At 41.7% G+C, this 15339-nt stretch overlaps 1 protein-coding gene across 4 annotated transcripts in view; it reads right to left on the reverse strand.

The window, feature by feature from the left end:
• The window catches only part of Sfmbt2 (Scm like with four mbt domains 2), a 214084-nt gene that overhangs the window by 107288 nt on the left and 91457 nt on the right, over positions 1-15339 (reverse strand). For 3 of the 4 annotated variants that reach the window (XM_047520981.1, XM_047520979.1, XM_047520980.1), the window contains 2 exons: positions 3794-3882; positions 1877-2123 (listed from right to left, as the gene is read on the reverse strand). In XM_047520981.1, the coding sequence (XP_047376937.1) occupies positions 1877-2123; positions 3794-3882 (336 nt within the window). Of the gene's footprint in view, positions 1-1876; positions 2124-3793; positions 3883-15339 lie in introns of those variants that run through there. The other variant, XM_047520982.1, reaches the window with a different exon arrangement.

Raw genomic sequence — 15339 nt, forward strand, 5'->3', positions numbered from 1 at the left:
AGAAGCTTATAAGCAAATATTTCCTAGTTTTCTGGGGACACTTTCTTTTCTTAAGTTTGAGTTCCAGGATGTCACAGGGCAAGAACATAACAGAACACCAGAAGCTACTAGGAGTAGCTTTGCTGTCCATTCTTACAAGGCAAGGCCATCTTTCTTCTGATTTATAAAGCAATTGCATCCTAAGCTGGAGTTTACACACACGCCTTTCCCCACAAAGGAGATTTTTCCTTCCAGCTTTTGAATTCCAAGGCAAACCTGAGCTCAGACCTTTGCTCACAACGTGGACAGGCCCTTCCTCACCATCCAAAGTTGCCCTGGGTCTAAAACTAGTTCTTGGCTGCTTTTCACAACACGGACAACAACGATGCAAATATAACAAAATACCAGGTGACATGTCTACATGCCTGGCAGATTTAATACAGATGAAAATACATGGGATCTAGAGTCAGGAAGGTTTTTGTTGTTGTTGTTTTGTGGTGCTGGGGATCGAACCCAGGGCCTTGTGCTTGCCTTGCAAGCTACCAACTGAGCTACATCCCCAGCTCAGGAAGCTTTTTTGTGAGTGACAGAAGAGGTAAAACAGAACTCCTTGCCTTCACGTCTTCAAGGTGACACCAACAAGGAAAGGGCAGTTCTCTGGCAATTCTAATTAAGTCAAACACTAAGTACTTGCTTGGAATATATGACATTGACCATAAGGAAGATCAGCAACTTCCGAAAGAAATACATTTATCTTCCTTGGGCATATACATTTATTTACTTGCACAAGAGGTCAACATTTTTGTTCTGAGGTTTCCCATCAAAAGGTTGGGAAGACCAGTGTGAGTCAGCAAGGGCATGAAATGAAATGGGCATAGGACCTGAGAAAGTGAACTCAGCACCTGCTCCCTATAAGCTGGGCAACCTTGGACAAGTATCCTAACCCCAGCCTCCATTTTCTCTGCTATGAAACTCACAGCAAACATGCAACGCTCTTTTGGAACCAAAATAAACAACAAGGCAGATATAAAATCACCTGGTGCAGAGTAAACACTCAAAAATGGTTATTTTTTTTAAATACTGAGATTTTAGACTCGTGAGGTATGTCAGAAAGCATAATGCACAATTCTATCCATTTAAGCCCATGCAACTTTCTACATTTAAAGTTATCTAAAATTGATGATGTGACAGGAGAATAGCATGATGATCCTCTCAGTGCTCTTTCAGGTTGGAATGGATTGTATAATGATAAGCAAGTAGTTTGACTATTCAGATGGAGAGATGGGTGGATTAATGGAAGGATGGTTGGGTAGATATGGATGAACAGACAGATGGGGTGATATGAATGGATAGGAAGGATGAATGGATGAATTTAGATGGATGATAAATGGACAGATGGAGCAGTGGAAACTACTAGCAAGACCATCAAAATCCCTAAAGAAGAAAGGAGAACACCTGCTCAAATCCCAACTACTGTGTCTTTCATTTCTCAACCAGTGATTCCAAAAGAACTAGGATCAACTTCCCTAGGGATTCTCACAATACTTTCTTCTTTGTGAATGCTACTATAATTGAGATATTGGATTTATTTTACTTTTTAAATAAATTTTGTTTGTAGTTGTAGATGAACAGAATGCCTTTATTTTGTTTATTTTTATGTTGCTACGGACAGAATCCAGTACTTCCCACATGCTAGGCAAGTGCTTTGCCACTCAGCCACAAGCCCCAGTCTTGGATTTATTCTCTATAAAAAACATTTTGAAGTTAACATATTTAGAGTTCACATACTCAGGGGTAAAAGATACCGTGGAACTACTAAACTCTCCAGAGATGCATCCAGGAAAACAGCATAACTTTTCCTAAAATACTTCACAGCAGCAAAAGCTCTGGCCCTTACCTGAAGGTGGGTCCATTCTGTATTTATTCTCTTGACACCAACCAACTGGTCGAAGTCTGTAATCCAAGTAAAACAACCACTGGTCATAGGATTCAGTGTCCTCCAATCCCACATAGCGAAGGCGTAATCTTCCTCCAACATTTTCAATCACACTAACTATCCAGTACTGAAAAGGGTTCTGAGAATCCTGAAGTTCTATTAAGGAATCAACTGTAATGAGGTCTATAGGGCCTTTCCCTCGCAGAGGCTGTTTAAACAGAAGCAAAACTCCTTATTTTAAACTTTATTTTAAAGTTCTCATGGAAACAGATGACAGCAGAAGATAATATTTTTTCACACCATCATCCAAGCTATTGGCAAACAATCTGGTGCTCCCCTCCACCCCCATCTTCTGCACAGCCCTCCCCTCCCCTTCCCTTTCCTCCCTCACACACATCCACGTACCCAGTGCTGTACCCAGCAACAAAATTCACAAACAAATAGAAAACAACAGTTTGTCTTAGGTTTTCACCAAACAAATCACCCTTCCCAGATAAAATTGCATTCATGGAAAAATCAGTATGCTTTTAAGAAGAGGTACACCCAAATTTGCCTGGAGCTGGAAAATTCACGGTAGCAAAATGTCTCCTTTTCAAATAGACAGATGTACCTCATATGGGGCTATCAATTTCCCCCATGTCTCCTCAACAGACTCAAAAGGCATTCATCTTACAATGACCACTACTCTCAGCAGGCAAGACCTCTCACACTTGGCTTAGGTGAGCGGAATGCCACATGTAGAAGGGCCATCTCTGACTCACAGAGATGGTCAGCTAAGTGCAACCATTACGTAGAGGTACTTCTACATGTAACCCCTTAACCTGATAATTGGTTTGGAAAATATATAATTATTGCCCCTTCTGAGGAATCTTCTTAGCATACATTAACATATGAAAAGGGTGTTTGTTCAGTCAGCCTCAGAGGCAGATACAGTTTTAAAAATTCACATAGTAGGACAATTTGCCCCTTTGAAAGGGCGAACAATCATCATTCTGATTTGTTCACCAAACAATTAAAGTAGCCATTAAGATAAACAAATACATTAGGCAAAACGGTCACAAAACAAAACCTGCTAACTGAATATTGGACCGCGGTGCTACCATTTTTGAGAAGGGGGAAAATTAGGGTTGAAATAATAATAGCACTGTCAAAATCCATATTTTATTCCCAGTCATTAGGTTTTCCCCCTGTACTCTTAAGACAGATTTGGTAATTCAATAATCACTTATGACACAGAACCTTTGTCTTTCTGTTTTCTTATACATGATAAATATTAATGTTTCATCATAAAAATTATTTTCAAATGAACCATAAAGATTTCAGATTAAACTTTTTCTTCAGCACCTTAAAATTGCCTTAACTATATTTAAATACGGTCAGCCATTCTTCCTTTCTCCCGACGAGGGAAGCTAACTGCATTCTTAGTTATAATGCACGTTCCAGTCTTGGGGTTACATGTCTGAAGTGGAATACTGGATGGAACTACTGATCAGTGTGTGCCAAGAGACTACACGAGAGCACACACATGCTTAGGTGTCATCTGTTCAAAGTTACTCTTGGGACTTTATTGACATTAACTAATACAGGAAAAAGGCTCAAACTTCAAGGATAGTGGGGGGCATCCATCGTGATACAAAAATACATTCACATAGAGCAAATTCTCAACTCCCTGACCGTATCACAGGGAAGATTAGTCAACACCATTCAAATTCATCACCTAAGTAATTCAACACAAAACAAGAAGTGGGGCTATTTAAATAAAGAGATCTGAGTCTGCGCATGTATCTGCAGAAGGATATATGCAAAGGTGCCATTTGGTCTGAGCTCACAGGACTGGATGCTTCAGAGATATAAGAGACGTATAATAACAATACATACACCTTCCAGCAGGTTGGCAGGTGCCGTCCGCGAACCAGTCAAATCATGTATGAGGAATTCAGTCCAGTCTGCGTACTTCTCCTTGATTGCTGGCAAGACAAGGGAGAAAATTAAAAAAAAAAAAAAAAAAAAAAAAAAAACACTTGAACACATCAGTAAAACATCAAATAAACATAAAATCACTGTAGTTTTCTGTATGTTGGTGTTATTTTGGTATCTGTTATTTTGATTATTGTTTTCTTAATTTTAAGCACTGTGCTTAAACAAAAAGTGCTACAATAGGACTACAGACCTATCAACAGGTCGTGACTTTACACCTACCCTGCACACAACTGGGCATTCAGAAGATAAAAGAACCTGAGGTGCTGAAGTCTTACAAGCTATGCAGAAATCTTAACTGACAACAAGGTTCTGAGCAGAAAGAGGCCACCAAGGGTTGGACGAATTAGTGAAAAAAATTTTAGTGGGAAAATAAAGCCAGGTCTTGAATTACGTAAAAGGTCGATGCAGTAGGATTAAAAGGGCTTTTTGGCCTGAGAGGAAACAGCATCTGCTGACAATATAGAATGAAGCAGAAATGGAGAATGAAAATACGGTTACCAGACCAATTACAGCACAGTCCAAGTACGTGGCGCTGGGAAGACAGGTGGAGTGGACAGCTGAGAAGTGACACTGACATCTGATCCGCAGGACCTCCCTAGAAATACCCTAAAGGCCTGCATGGAAACAGGGGACTCTAAAAGCAAGGAAACTGAGGCTGCTGCTGTCATCTAAGCACAAAAGTTAAAGGATTCAAAACAGGTGACAGACAGCCAGGGAACAAGGAAGGAATGCATTTGAGACCTTTTTAAAAAGAACTATCAGAACCTGGAGACTGACATTCTGCAAGTGCTTAGACTCCAAGACCAAGCAACAATGTGCCTCTGATGACTCTCCCACAGGGCAGGTCCCCAGAGGCTTGGGGAGACCCTTCGCAGGGCACCGAGGGATATGCAGCGTCAGTAGAAGGGAGGGCTACAGAGTCTCCCCAATTCCACTAACTCACACTGTGATTCTGAACTTCCTGGGAGGAGGACAGGGAGCTGCAGGTGAGCCACCTAGGATCCACCCAGTCTTCAACCGAGCTTCTGTTCATGGTCCAAGACACAAGTGGTAATGTGGTTTAGGTGTGAGGTACCCCCCAAAAAGCTTGTGTGTGAGACAGTGCAAGAATATTCAGAGGTGGAATACAGATTATGAGAGGTGCAACCTAACTGGTGGAGTAATCTACTGATATGAACTAACTGGGTGGTAACTGTAGGCAGGCAGGGTGTAGCTGGGGGATATCTGTGGGGTTTGTAGTCTATCCCAGATGAGTGGAGCTCTCTGGTTCCTGATTGCCATGTCATTAGCTGCTTTCCTCCACCATGCCCTTCCGCCATGATGTTCTGCCTCACCTCAAGCCTAGAGCTGTGGAGCTGGCTGACCATCGACTGAACCTCTGGAACTGTGAGCCAAAATGAACTTCTCCTCCTCTGTGTTGCTGTTGTCATGCGTTTCGTTCACAGCAACACAAAACTGATGAAAACAAGTGGTTTGTGCATAGCTTAAGCCCTTCAAAGGCTTGATGCAGCCCCTTTGAGCTCAAACCTACAGAAAGGGAGTTCTTACAAAAGGGAAGTTGGCCCTAACGGTGGGGACGCAGAGCTGGGCTCCAAGGCAGGTTCTGCCAACACTGCATGTACGACTTTGGGTAATTTAACTCAATTTTTCTTATCCATAAGTGGTTCTTACGGGGTGCTATGAGGATTAAGAAGAAACATACACAACGAAAATAAAACCATACCTGGCATACACTAAACAATCAGTAAACATTCCATCTTGTTTTATTGTAAGGATGTATTGGATGATCGCACGTTTCCATCATGGACTTAATACTCACTCCACAATTCCCAATGGAAACCTTCCACAGCTTTGGCAGAAAAGTCATTAGAATGCGACCCAATGGCAGCACCTGCTATTTCAACCACTAACATGCTTCTCTGTCAGCATCTCCCCATTACCCAGGATGGTCAGAGTCTGAGAGACGAACGAACACGGAGGGTACTCCAGCAAACAGGCTGGAAAACAGAGCTTTACATCATACGACAACATCCTGGCCCCCGCCCCACTCGTAAGAGCGACTCATCCATTCATCCTCTTTTATCTCAAGGGTTTCTTCTCAAATAAAATACCACTTTCCTTATTTTAGACATATATACTTATGTAGAAATAATATTGGGGGCAAAAATCATCCCTGTGTACTCTCTTCCATCAGTAGTAACCGTATTTCAATGTTATTCCCATTTTAAAGTCAGCCCTCTTGCATGGCTAAGTTTACAAATATCAAAAGCAAATATGTACAAGATAAATTAATTAAAATTTTCAACTACTTTATGCTTTACAAAGACCTTTCATTTACGTGATCTGTTTTGACCCTGGTAACAAATCTATGAGGTGGCTCTTCTTAACTAACTCATACTCAAGTTCACAGAAAAAACGAGGGCCAGAGCCACCCTCGAACCTCCAAGTATTTAGACTCTAATCTTCCGTGAGTCTTTCCTCTAGAATCGTTGACTCTCCAAAGTTTTTGCAAACAGTTAAATCAACAAAATGTAGGTATGATGGAGATACTATGAAAATGTCTACACCTAAAGTTTCAAGACTGGGACAAAATGTGTAATCACACCTGGTAAATATGCATTCTCATTACAAAAGTATAGGTCAAGCAACAAGCGGGCCTGCGTGGACAGAATTTACATCTACATCCAGCATGAGACGATCTACTTGCCTCTCAAAAGTTGTTCCCATGTGCACACAATCCAAGTTAACATTTAAGTTAAAAATTTTTAATATGCAAGCAGCATACAAAGACAAGTGCAATGTTAAAATTTAAATTGCAAGAGTCCCAGCAAGATAGCACTGGAGATGGTCTGAAATTTACATCTTTCAAGCCCTAAGTTCCAGAGGTCCCATAACTTCCCTTTAATATGCTTCAGCATAAGATTCTGAAGTGATCTTTTATGTGCTGCAGAATATCTAGATAAATTGCCCTCCACGGAAAACGTATCTATAAAGCTATAAAAGTACACGGACCATTTTAGGTTAAAAAATAGAGATGAAACAATTCTCAGAAGTTTTGCTAATGTTGAAAGAAGACCTGCATCAGTCAAATTTAGTTCTCAGCGCTCTCAGTTTTCAAACGTACAACAAACCTACCAAAATAAATATTGCGCTAAAATGAAAACAAAGTTCTATTCAGTTACATAAATAAAACTCTTTTATCTTTTAAGATACAAGCTTATTTCACTAGAGCTCCACTTTGAGCAGGAACTCACATCACATAAGGAAACAACTGTGACCTTGAGGTTCAGAAAAAGAAAACAACACACCTACACTTTTTGTGAGGACGTTTGGAGATGGCTCCAAATTCGTGGCCGCTTAATCCGGATTGGATAGCTATTCATACAGCCTTGAGATTAGTATCATTTGTCAGAATTTGGAAGAAAAACACCACTAATGGTGGATTTCTAATCCCCTCAAGCAAATGTCAAGAGAGAGACCAGTGATATGTCACCTCTCAGGGATGTCCTCTTCTGCAGAGACTGGCCTATGGGCACAGAGGCCCATTCAAGCAGACTATGAACATGAGCCCCGCGGGGAATCACGGGGACCCACATCAGTCCAGGCTCCTCAACGTCATGCCCCCAGTGGAGCAGAGAAGCCTACCACAAGCTGCGTTCGCACTTGTTCAGAAGACGGGAAAAGAGTGAGGATGAAGAGCAAGGTCACTTTCACTGCGACACACTCTAAGCAACACAGAGGGGCTGCAGTCCACCATCTACTGGAGTTTAGACGCACAGATTTTTTCTTTATTGCTCTTCTCTCTGGGAGAGGTTCTCAACCTGCTGACTACAGGCATCCTACGAGACCAGGTGATTTTCAGCCCACCTGGGACTGGGGCTCCCTCCCACCTGCCATTCAAAGTTGCAAGCTTCAAGAGATCCCAAGGTGCCCCCTAAGCTGCAGCCCCAAACCTGACTGGGCAGCGGCAGTCCCCAGGATTATTTAAGTCACCAAGTCCTCACCAGTTTTTAAGCTGCCAGAAACACTGAAATTTCGTTTCTAGGCTGGCCCCACTTTGACTCTGTGGGTTGTTGGTCTATGCATTTTTCATTCCTTAACTATCATGAGGAGAAGGAGATAAATCAAAGTGCACAGTCCCCGGAGACTCCTGGTCTGCAAGAGAACTGGACCCTACGACGAGATGTCGGCAGCAGCCTTTGGCTTGTCAGGGAAAAACTTTTTAACACTGACCTAGCTACAGAAAGAGGAGGCAACGGTAGATCCTGAATTATAAATGGAGGCACTTACTCCTACTATGAAGAAGGCACAGAGATCCTCCCTATGGGGACTTTTAAAGAAGAATTTGTATTAATTTTTCATATTGTGCTAAAATTAAATTGTTCCTACAAACGGAAGGATAGGCCATACAATAATTCAAAAGTTTGATAAGTTCCTACTATGTGCAATGGAAATGATGTATGTTGGTGATCAAACATACTACAAGGATTCCTATCTTTAATAATAAATGTAATTCAGGAAAAGATAAACGAAGAATGTCATTGTAAATGATGTCATAATGACATGTCATAAAAATGTCACACACGATTCCCTAACATATGCAGATTGTTGGAGGAAAAGTTTTAATTCAACCTCTTAAGACTCATTCAGTTATATAAATATAGCTATATGATTACAAAAAGGAATACTAGGATTTAGTTCTAAAAAACAGAGTTTAACATAGACATCCAAGAATTGTTGGGAGCAAGAGATAACCACCCGAGTGATTACCCTGGAGAGAAAGGAGAAAAATCTGAGGCACAAAACTCTCAGAATAACTGCATAATTTGAATAGTTATACCATGATCATTAAAACCTTGATCCATATTTACACAGACCCTTAAAACGCAAGGTCGTTGCTGCCTGCACATTGCTTGGAGCTTACCTGCACGCTGGGAATGAGAACAGGAGAGACGTGCTTTTTGTTGAACTTAGCTTATCATGGGATCAAATACAACTTTTAATGACAACTACTTCATGGGGCTGAAGGATCAAACAAGAACGTGGACATAAACTTCCTAACTCTTTTCTCAGGCAGCAGGTCATAGGACTTATAAAAAGTGAAGAATCCCAGGTAATGCGATCAACCTTTCCCTCTTCAATGCACTCAAATGTTTATTGGGTACACCAAGTTCTCTCTTAGTAAAGCACATACAAGATGTTTTAAATGGATGTTTTCATTACAGGCTAATAATTTCTTGCAATCCAAAGTTAACTTTTAGTAAACCTACGCACAGGTCATGGTATAAAATTACGTTCTGGAACATAAAATTATATAGCATTATTTCACCTTTTTGAAAAACTATAATTAGAGTAAATAAATACTCCATGCAGAGCATTCTAATCGCCTCTTTGCCCCTCCCAGACGCGTATGCTAATGCTAATTTTGTCACCATGATCACCTCTTCAAACAGATGCAAACCAGTACCAAAATTGAGTAGATCTTATGAAAATAATTCCTATGTAAACTGTCAAGGAAATCCAATTCATTTTTTGCTTCAATCTGCTTCTTCTTGTTCTTATAAAAATGTATCACTTGCTATTTGATGGAAAATGCAGTCTCTCTGGTTGAACTTGACAATTAGCGCTCTTAACACAGTAGGAAACACTTCATACAAAGATCATTATTCCAGTTACTGACTGGTATTTTTTATGAAAACAGGATCAATGGGGAATAGATAATACAGTGCTCACATCAATATGAAACTTTATAGACGCTGTTACTTATTTACTTATTATTAAAATTCATACTACAGATCATTCTGCAGCTCCCAAAGTCTAGACATTTTCCACACCCAAATAAAACCATTCTATGTTGTGCACAAGAGCACAGAGAAACAGAGAAGCAGCATCCCCAAGATGGTCACAGAACTCAGAAGCTCAAATCAGATCCCCACACACCTACACTCCAGTGGGGCATAAGCAAAAGCTCCAGGACTTCACTTCTCATCAGTTCGGTTATTCCTTTGATTTGTGCAAATGACGCATCTTAGTAAAAGTGAATCCATTCTAATGACTGCCTATTTTAACAAGCAAGTACCTCAGTACGCTCCTATTGGCATCAATGTATTCTTGAAGGGAAGCAGGGGGCTGTGTGGTCTTTTTTTTCTGCCAGCTACTCTGCACTGGCTGAAGTGCCCTCTCTGGGAGCCTCGGCTTGGGCCCGTCCCCCCACCAGGGGACACAAACTGAGGTCTCATTTTCCCATCAGCACCTTTCATCTCAATGTCCTCATAGTTATCCACCAGGAAGTCACAGTTATGCAAGAGACAGGCAGGGCCACCGGAGGGAAGAAGCAGAATGACATAAGGCTGGGGATGCACTGCTCCGACCACATTATTACCTGACCATGACCACATCACTGCTCAGCTAAGAGCTCAGTAAACACGCTACCAGAAGACCAGAGTGCCTGGATTCTGTATTTAAAGTCGATCTCGGAGAAACAGAGCAGGATGATGTGTACCTGCGCCTGGGACTGATGTTGATCAGAAGGGTACAAAGTGTCATTTAAAACAGAGGAATAAGGTTTCATCATCTACTGCACTGTTCGGTGACCACAATTAGTATGGGGAGCCATTAATAATAATGTACCGTATATTTCAAAATTGCTAAGAGAATAGATTTTTATCATTGCACCAAAAAAGTAAGCAGGTGAGGCAGAGGAAGGTAGAGATATGTTAATTAGCTTGATCTTATCTTTCTACAAGGAATGCATTGGTGAAAACACCACGATGTACCCCAAAAATAAATCCAATTATTACTTTTCAATTTTAAATTTTAAGTAGCTAATTCTAAAAGCCATGAAAAGTAAAGCCAATGGGATTTGCTGACATGACACGTAAAAAGTAGGAGGTGAGGATGTCAGCAAGGCTACTGGGTCAAGAGATGGAAGAATGGAGCTGTCACTTACCTCTCGGGGCAAACTCTCCATAAGACATGGTGTCACAGCTGCTCAGCTGCTCTAACAAAGAGACCCAAACACTCCAAGGTGCAAACACAGTGCAAGTTTCACTCTCTGCACACAGTCCCAAAGCAGACGATCCAGTGTGATGGGTAGCTCTACTTCAAATGCAGTGGTGGAGTCTGGGTCCCTGGGGTCTTACTGTCCTGATATAAGCAAGGGTGTGGACACAGCTGCCCAACCCCTATTCCAGCCAGGAAGCGGGAAAGGAAGTTCGGGTGAGCACAACCTCATCAGTTGCAGGTAGATCACAGACAATACCTGCACTGGCATTCTGTCACCTGGATGAATGGCCACATTAGCTAAGTGCAGCTCTAACTTGCGAGACAAGAGGAGAAATGTCCCCAAGCAATGACAGGAGCTCTCTGGGACGGGGAGCACACTGGGCATGCCCCAGTGGGAGGGACAGAACCACGTTCACTCATGTTTCCCGTGCAGTGGTGCTTCCTCCACCTGGGTGGGGGTAAGTGCCACAATAACTATTTCCCTGGCTTTTCTTACAAGAGGGGAAATCCACTAAATAGGAGGATCCCTCACCAAAGGGCACATTCATATCCAGCAATGTCTCTGAGAGAAGAATATGGGGACCCACAGGACCCCATCTTAAAGGGGCCTTCTTTTTGTTAATTCTTGGTCTATGCATATTTCCCCCTTTCCTCCAATGAAAGTTCTTCCTAAACCTATAACGTATGAGGTTATAAAATGTACCCTTAACCTTAGAGTGCAACAACACACCTGACCAAACTCACTCTGCAGCACCAACATGAGCCCAGGTAAGTAAACTACCAAGTGACGAGAGAACCTCAAGGAGGGAACAATAGACTGCGTCAGAAGCAGCTGACAAGATGAGTAACATAAACAGACTGTGACAGAAGCAGCTGACAAGATGAATAACAAAAAGGCTGAAACTCGGCCTTTAATATTATAACCGTGCTTCTCCAGGACTCGCTCCTAGGAGCAGAACTGCAAAACATTTACCGGGTACTGACAAACTGCTCTTACAATTTAAACTCTTATCATCAGTACACAAAAATTCTCATTTCTCCCCACCCTTGCTAGCATTTCATCTGATGGGGGTTCTTAAATTTTCAACCATCTCAAGCATATGAAAATGTTTTTTGACTTTGGCTCTTATGTTATTTAGTATCAGTGAAGTTCGATATTTATTATTTGCTTGATATAACATAGCTCTGACTTGGTCCATAGTGTTGAGCATGAGTCATGAGCCTTTTAAAAACAGAAATGAGATCATATCACTCAGCTACTGAATCTCAGAATGAATTTCAAACCCCAAAGACTGGCTCAATGTCCTTGGTGACTTGGTGATGTGGTCGCTCTCCACTTTTCCTCTTTGGTCTCCACCCTGAATTTCTTGAAGATCTTCTCTTCCAGTGGGTCTCCCGGAGCTCCTCCAGACCCTCAGCCATCCCTCATCAGCTCAATCAGTACTTCCTCCCTGGTCCTCCCCGACCAAGGACACGCGCTAGCATCTCCCACAGTCCCAAATTCTTCCCCTTCTCAGATGTATAAATTCCACGTTAGTGTTCACTGTCCACCATCTCCACAGGTCAATTCCAGGAGGCTACGGACAATTCACTCCCATTATGTTCACAACTACATACCCAATTCCTGGATCAACAGGCATATGGTAGGTATCTACTGAATTTTGACACAATAAGGACTAAAAGACTGAATGGTTTTTGTTATGATGTAGATAGGAGGTGTCCCCAGAAGCTCCTGTGTTCATGCAGGAATATTCGGAGGTGAAATGATTAGCTTATGTGAGCTGAAACCTGATTGGTCCATCCTACTTTGAATGAACTGACAGTGAAAACTGTAGGCAGGCAGGTGAGGTGTGGCTGAGGCAGTGGGTGGGTCACTGGGGCATGCCTTGAAAAGGTGGGTGATCTTCCCTGCAGCCCCCGCCCCCGCTCTGCTTCCTGACCCCACCATGAGCTGAGCTTTCCATGAACTGAGAACCCTGAAACCATGAGCCCAGATCAACTTTTTCTCCTCCGAGTTGTTCTTGTCAGATATTTTGCTGACAGCAAATGAAAAGCTAACTTGAACAGTTTATCAACTGTATCTGTTTGACTACTTTTGATGAAATAGTACTTGCTTAATTCAAGATGAGGAGCTGGTCTCTATAAACATTATGTCATTAACATGTAATTTAATTCAATATCCTATCACAAGTCTTTAAAAATATACTGACTTTTTTTGTTCCTTTTTGCTTTGCATTTGCCAGTTTTTAATTACTTACATATGAGGTAAATTATTGTTTACGATTTTGGTTTCAGCCCGTATAACCTAGAAGACCAGGGATCGATCCATTTAACTAATTTGGCACACTTAATGTCTTGTAAGATAGAGACAGATACATTTGTCTGGGGTTTTCCTTCTGCGGGATGAACACCATCAGTCCATTAGGAACACTGGTTCTGTTCACTGTAGACGAGGCAAGCACTCAGAGGTCACAGATATTAAAGGTACCAAGAGTACCTTAACCCCACGGGACCAAATCCATCCTTCTCTGATGTTCCCAAGAACTTCTTAGCACTAACAAAAACCAAGACTTGGAAGAGAAAACTCATAAAGATGGAGATTATTTATGACATTCTCAAAGTATAATCCACGTTACTCTGGGCACAACTTTAAGAGTCCCGAAGATAAATAACCGCTACAACTATTAGAAGTTCAAAGCCTCATCATTGTTCTCTGGTCAGAAATTTTTATCGAATTTCTCTTATTCCTGCACAGTTTCTCCAATTCTCCTCTAGCTACCGATATCTCACTTTTATAGGCATTTCTGTGACTGCTTTAAACATTTTTCTGCTTTTAAAGAATCTCCTTCCAAAGAGTTAGACACCTTCCCTACCACCTAGGAAAAAATTTCCTACAAGTCTTTTATTAGCTCCCTCTGCAGAGAAACTGTCAAAACTGAATTGACATAGCACACCAGTCCAGGGCTCCAAGTTCAATGGAAAGAGACACTTTCTTGTTAAAGATTTTATTCTCCTAAGTCTCTCTTTTTCAAAGTTGACTTCTTTCTGTAAAGTTTCTTTCTTTACTGGAGCAAAAGAGCTTCCATTCAAATTTTTCCCAATGTTCCCCGTAAGGATATATTTAAAAAAGAAAAAAAAAAAAAGTCCTGCTTGCAAAAATTTTACATTTTCATGCACTTCACATATATCTGATGAAATGAGTCAGCCTAACAATGGTTTTTGCATATTAGTGCTGGTGACAGTTAACTTCATATGTCCACTCAGGTGTGCCACTGTGCACAGATATGTGGTCAAACATTATTCCGGGTGTTTCTGTGCGGGTGTTTTGGGATGAGATTAACATGGAAGTCTGTACAGTTTGGGTAGAGCAGACTGCCCTCCATAATGGGAGAGGGCTTCATGCTATCGATCATTCAAGGCCTGAATCAAAGAAAAGACCAGCTTCCCAGAACAAGAAAGAATTCCCTAGCGGATAACCTTGGGGCTTCCTCCGCAGCATCAGCTCTTTCTGGTTTCCCAGCAGACGACCCTGGGACTTGAACTGTCACTCTTCTTGGGTCTCCAGCCTCCTTGCCTCCCCCATTAGATGTACAACCTGCCAAGTGTGTGCGCGCACACACATACACACACACACACACACACACACACACACACTCACTTACATCCAACTGGTTCTGTTTCTCTCTAGAACTCTGGCTTATTAATGTAGCATCTTATTATTACAATTTTGAATGTTCCATGGGCAAAAAGAAAAGAACAACAAAAACATTCACAGAAAGGGGGGGAAATAATAATGACTTAATCATCAGACAACTCTTGCAGGCTGTAGCTTCAGGAGTGCACAATAAGAAGTCTGTGACAAACTTGTACCCACTGAGAAGTCACCTAAGATGGGAAATGACAAGTCCCAGATGGTGCTGCCTGAGCTGGAATCCCGGCTCCATCCCACAGTGACTGGGTGACATTAGAAAAGCCATCTAGCCTCTCTAGGTCTGTCCTTACCTGTAAAATTAGACTGACAACAGTATTCACCTGGCAGAGACTTAGGAACGTTAAGGGAGATCACTCACCCAAATAGGGACTCAGAGCTAAAGAAGAGAGGGAAAGGAAGAGGAGGAGAAGGTGGATTGGGGGGGCAGGCAAGAGCAGGGGCTTTGGTGAAATGGTCACATCTACCTCCATGAGTGGATACCGGGAAACAAATCCTTTTTTAAAGCCAATCAATGTTTTAATTGATGTTAATTGAGAAGTCACATTTTTACATTTCAAAGCTAAAACCAAATAATCAGCAGTCATATAAATGCTTCAAACTGGAAGAGAAAACTGAATTCAACCCATTATAACTCCAGCATGTTTGCTTGCATGATGACCACAGTGCATTCCACACACCCTGGAAAATTGCCGGGTTCAAAGGTCACTTTACACTCCAGCATTGGAGG

Source organism: Sciurus carolinensis, chromosome 12 (assembly GCF_902686445.1).
Source record: "Sciurus carolinensis chromosome 12, mSciCar1.2, whole genome shotgun sequence".
In the NCBI taxonomy this organism is placed as follows: Eukaryota; Metazoa; Chordata; class Mammalia; order Rodentia; family Sciuridae; genus Sciurus; species Sciurus carolinensis.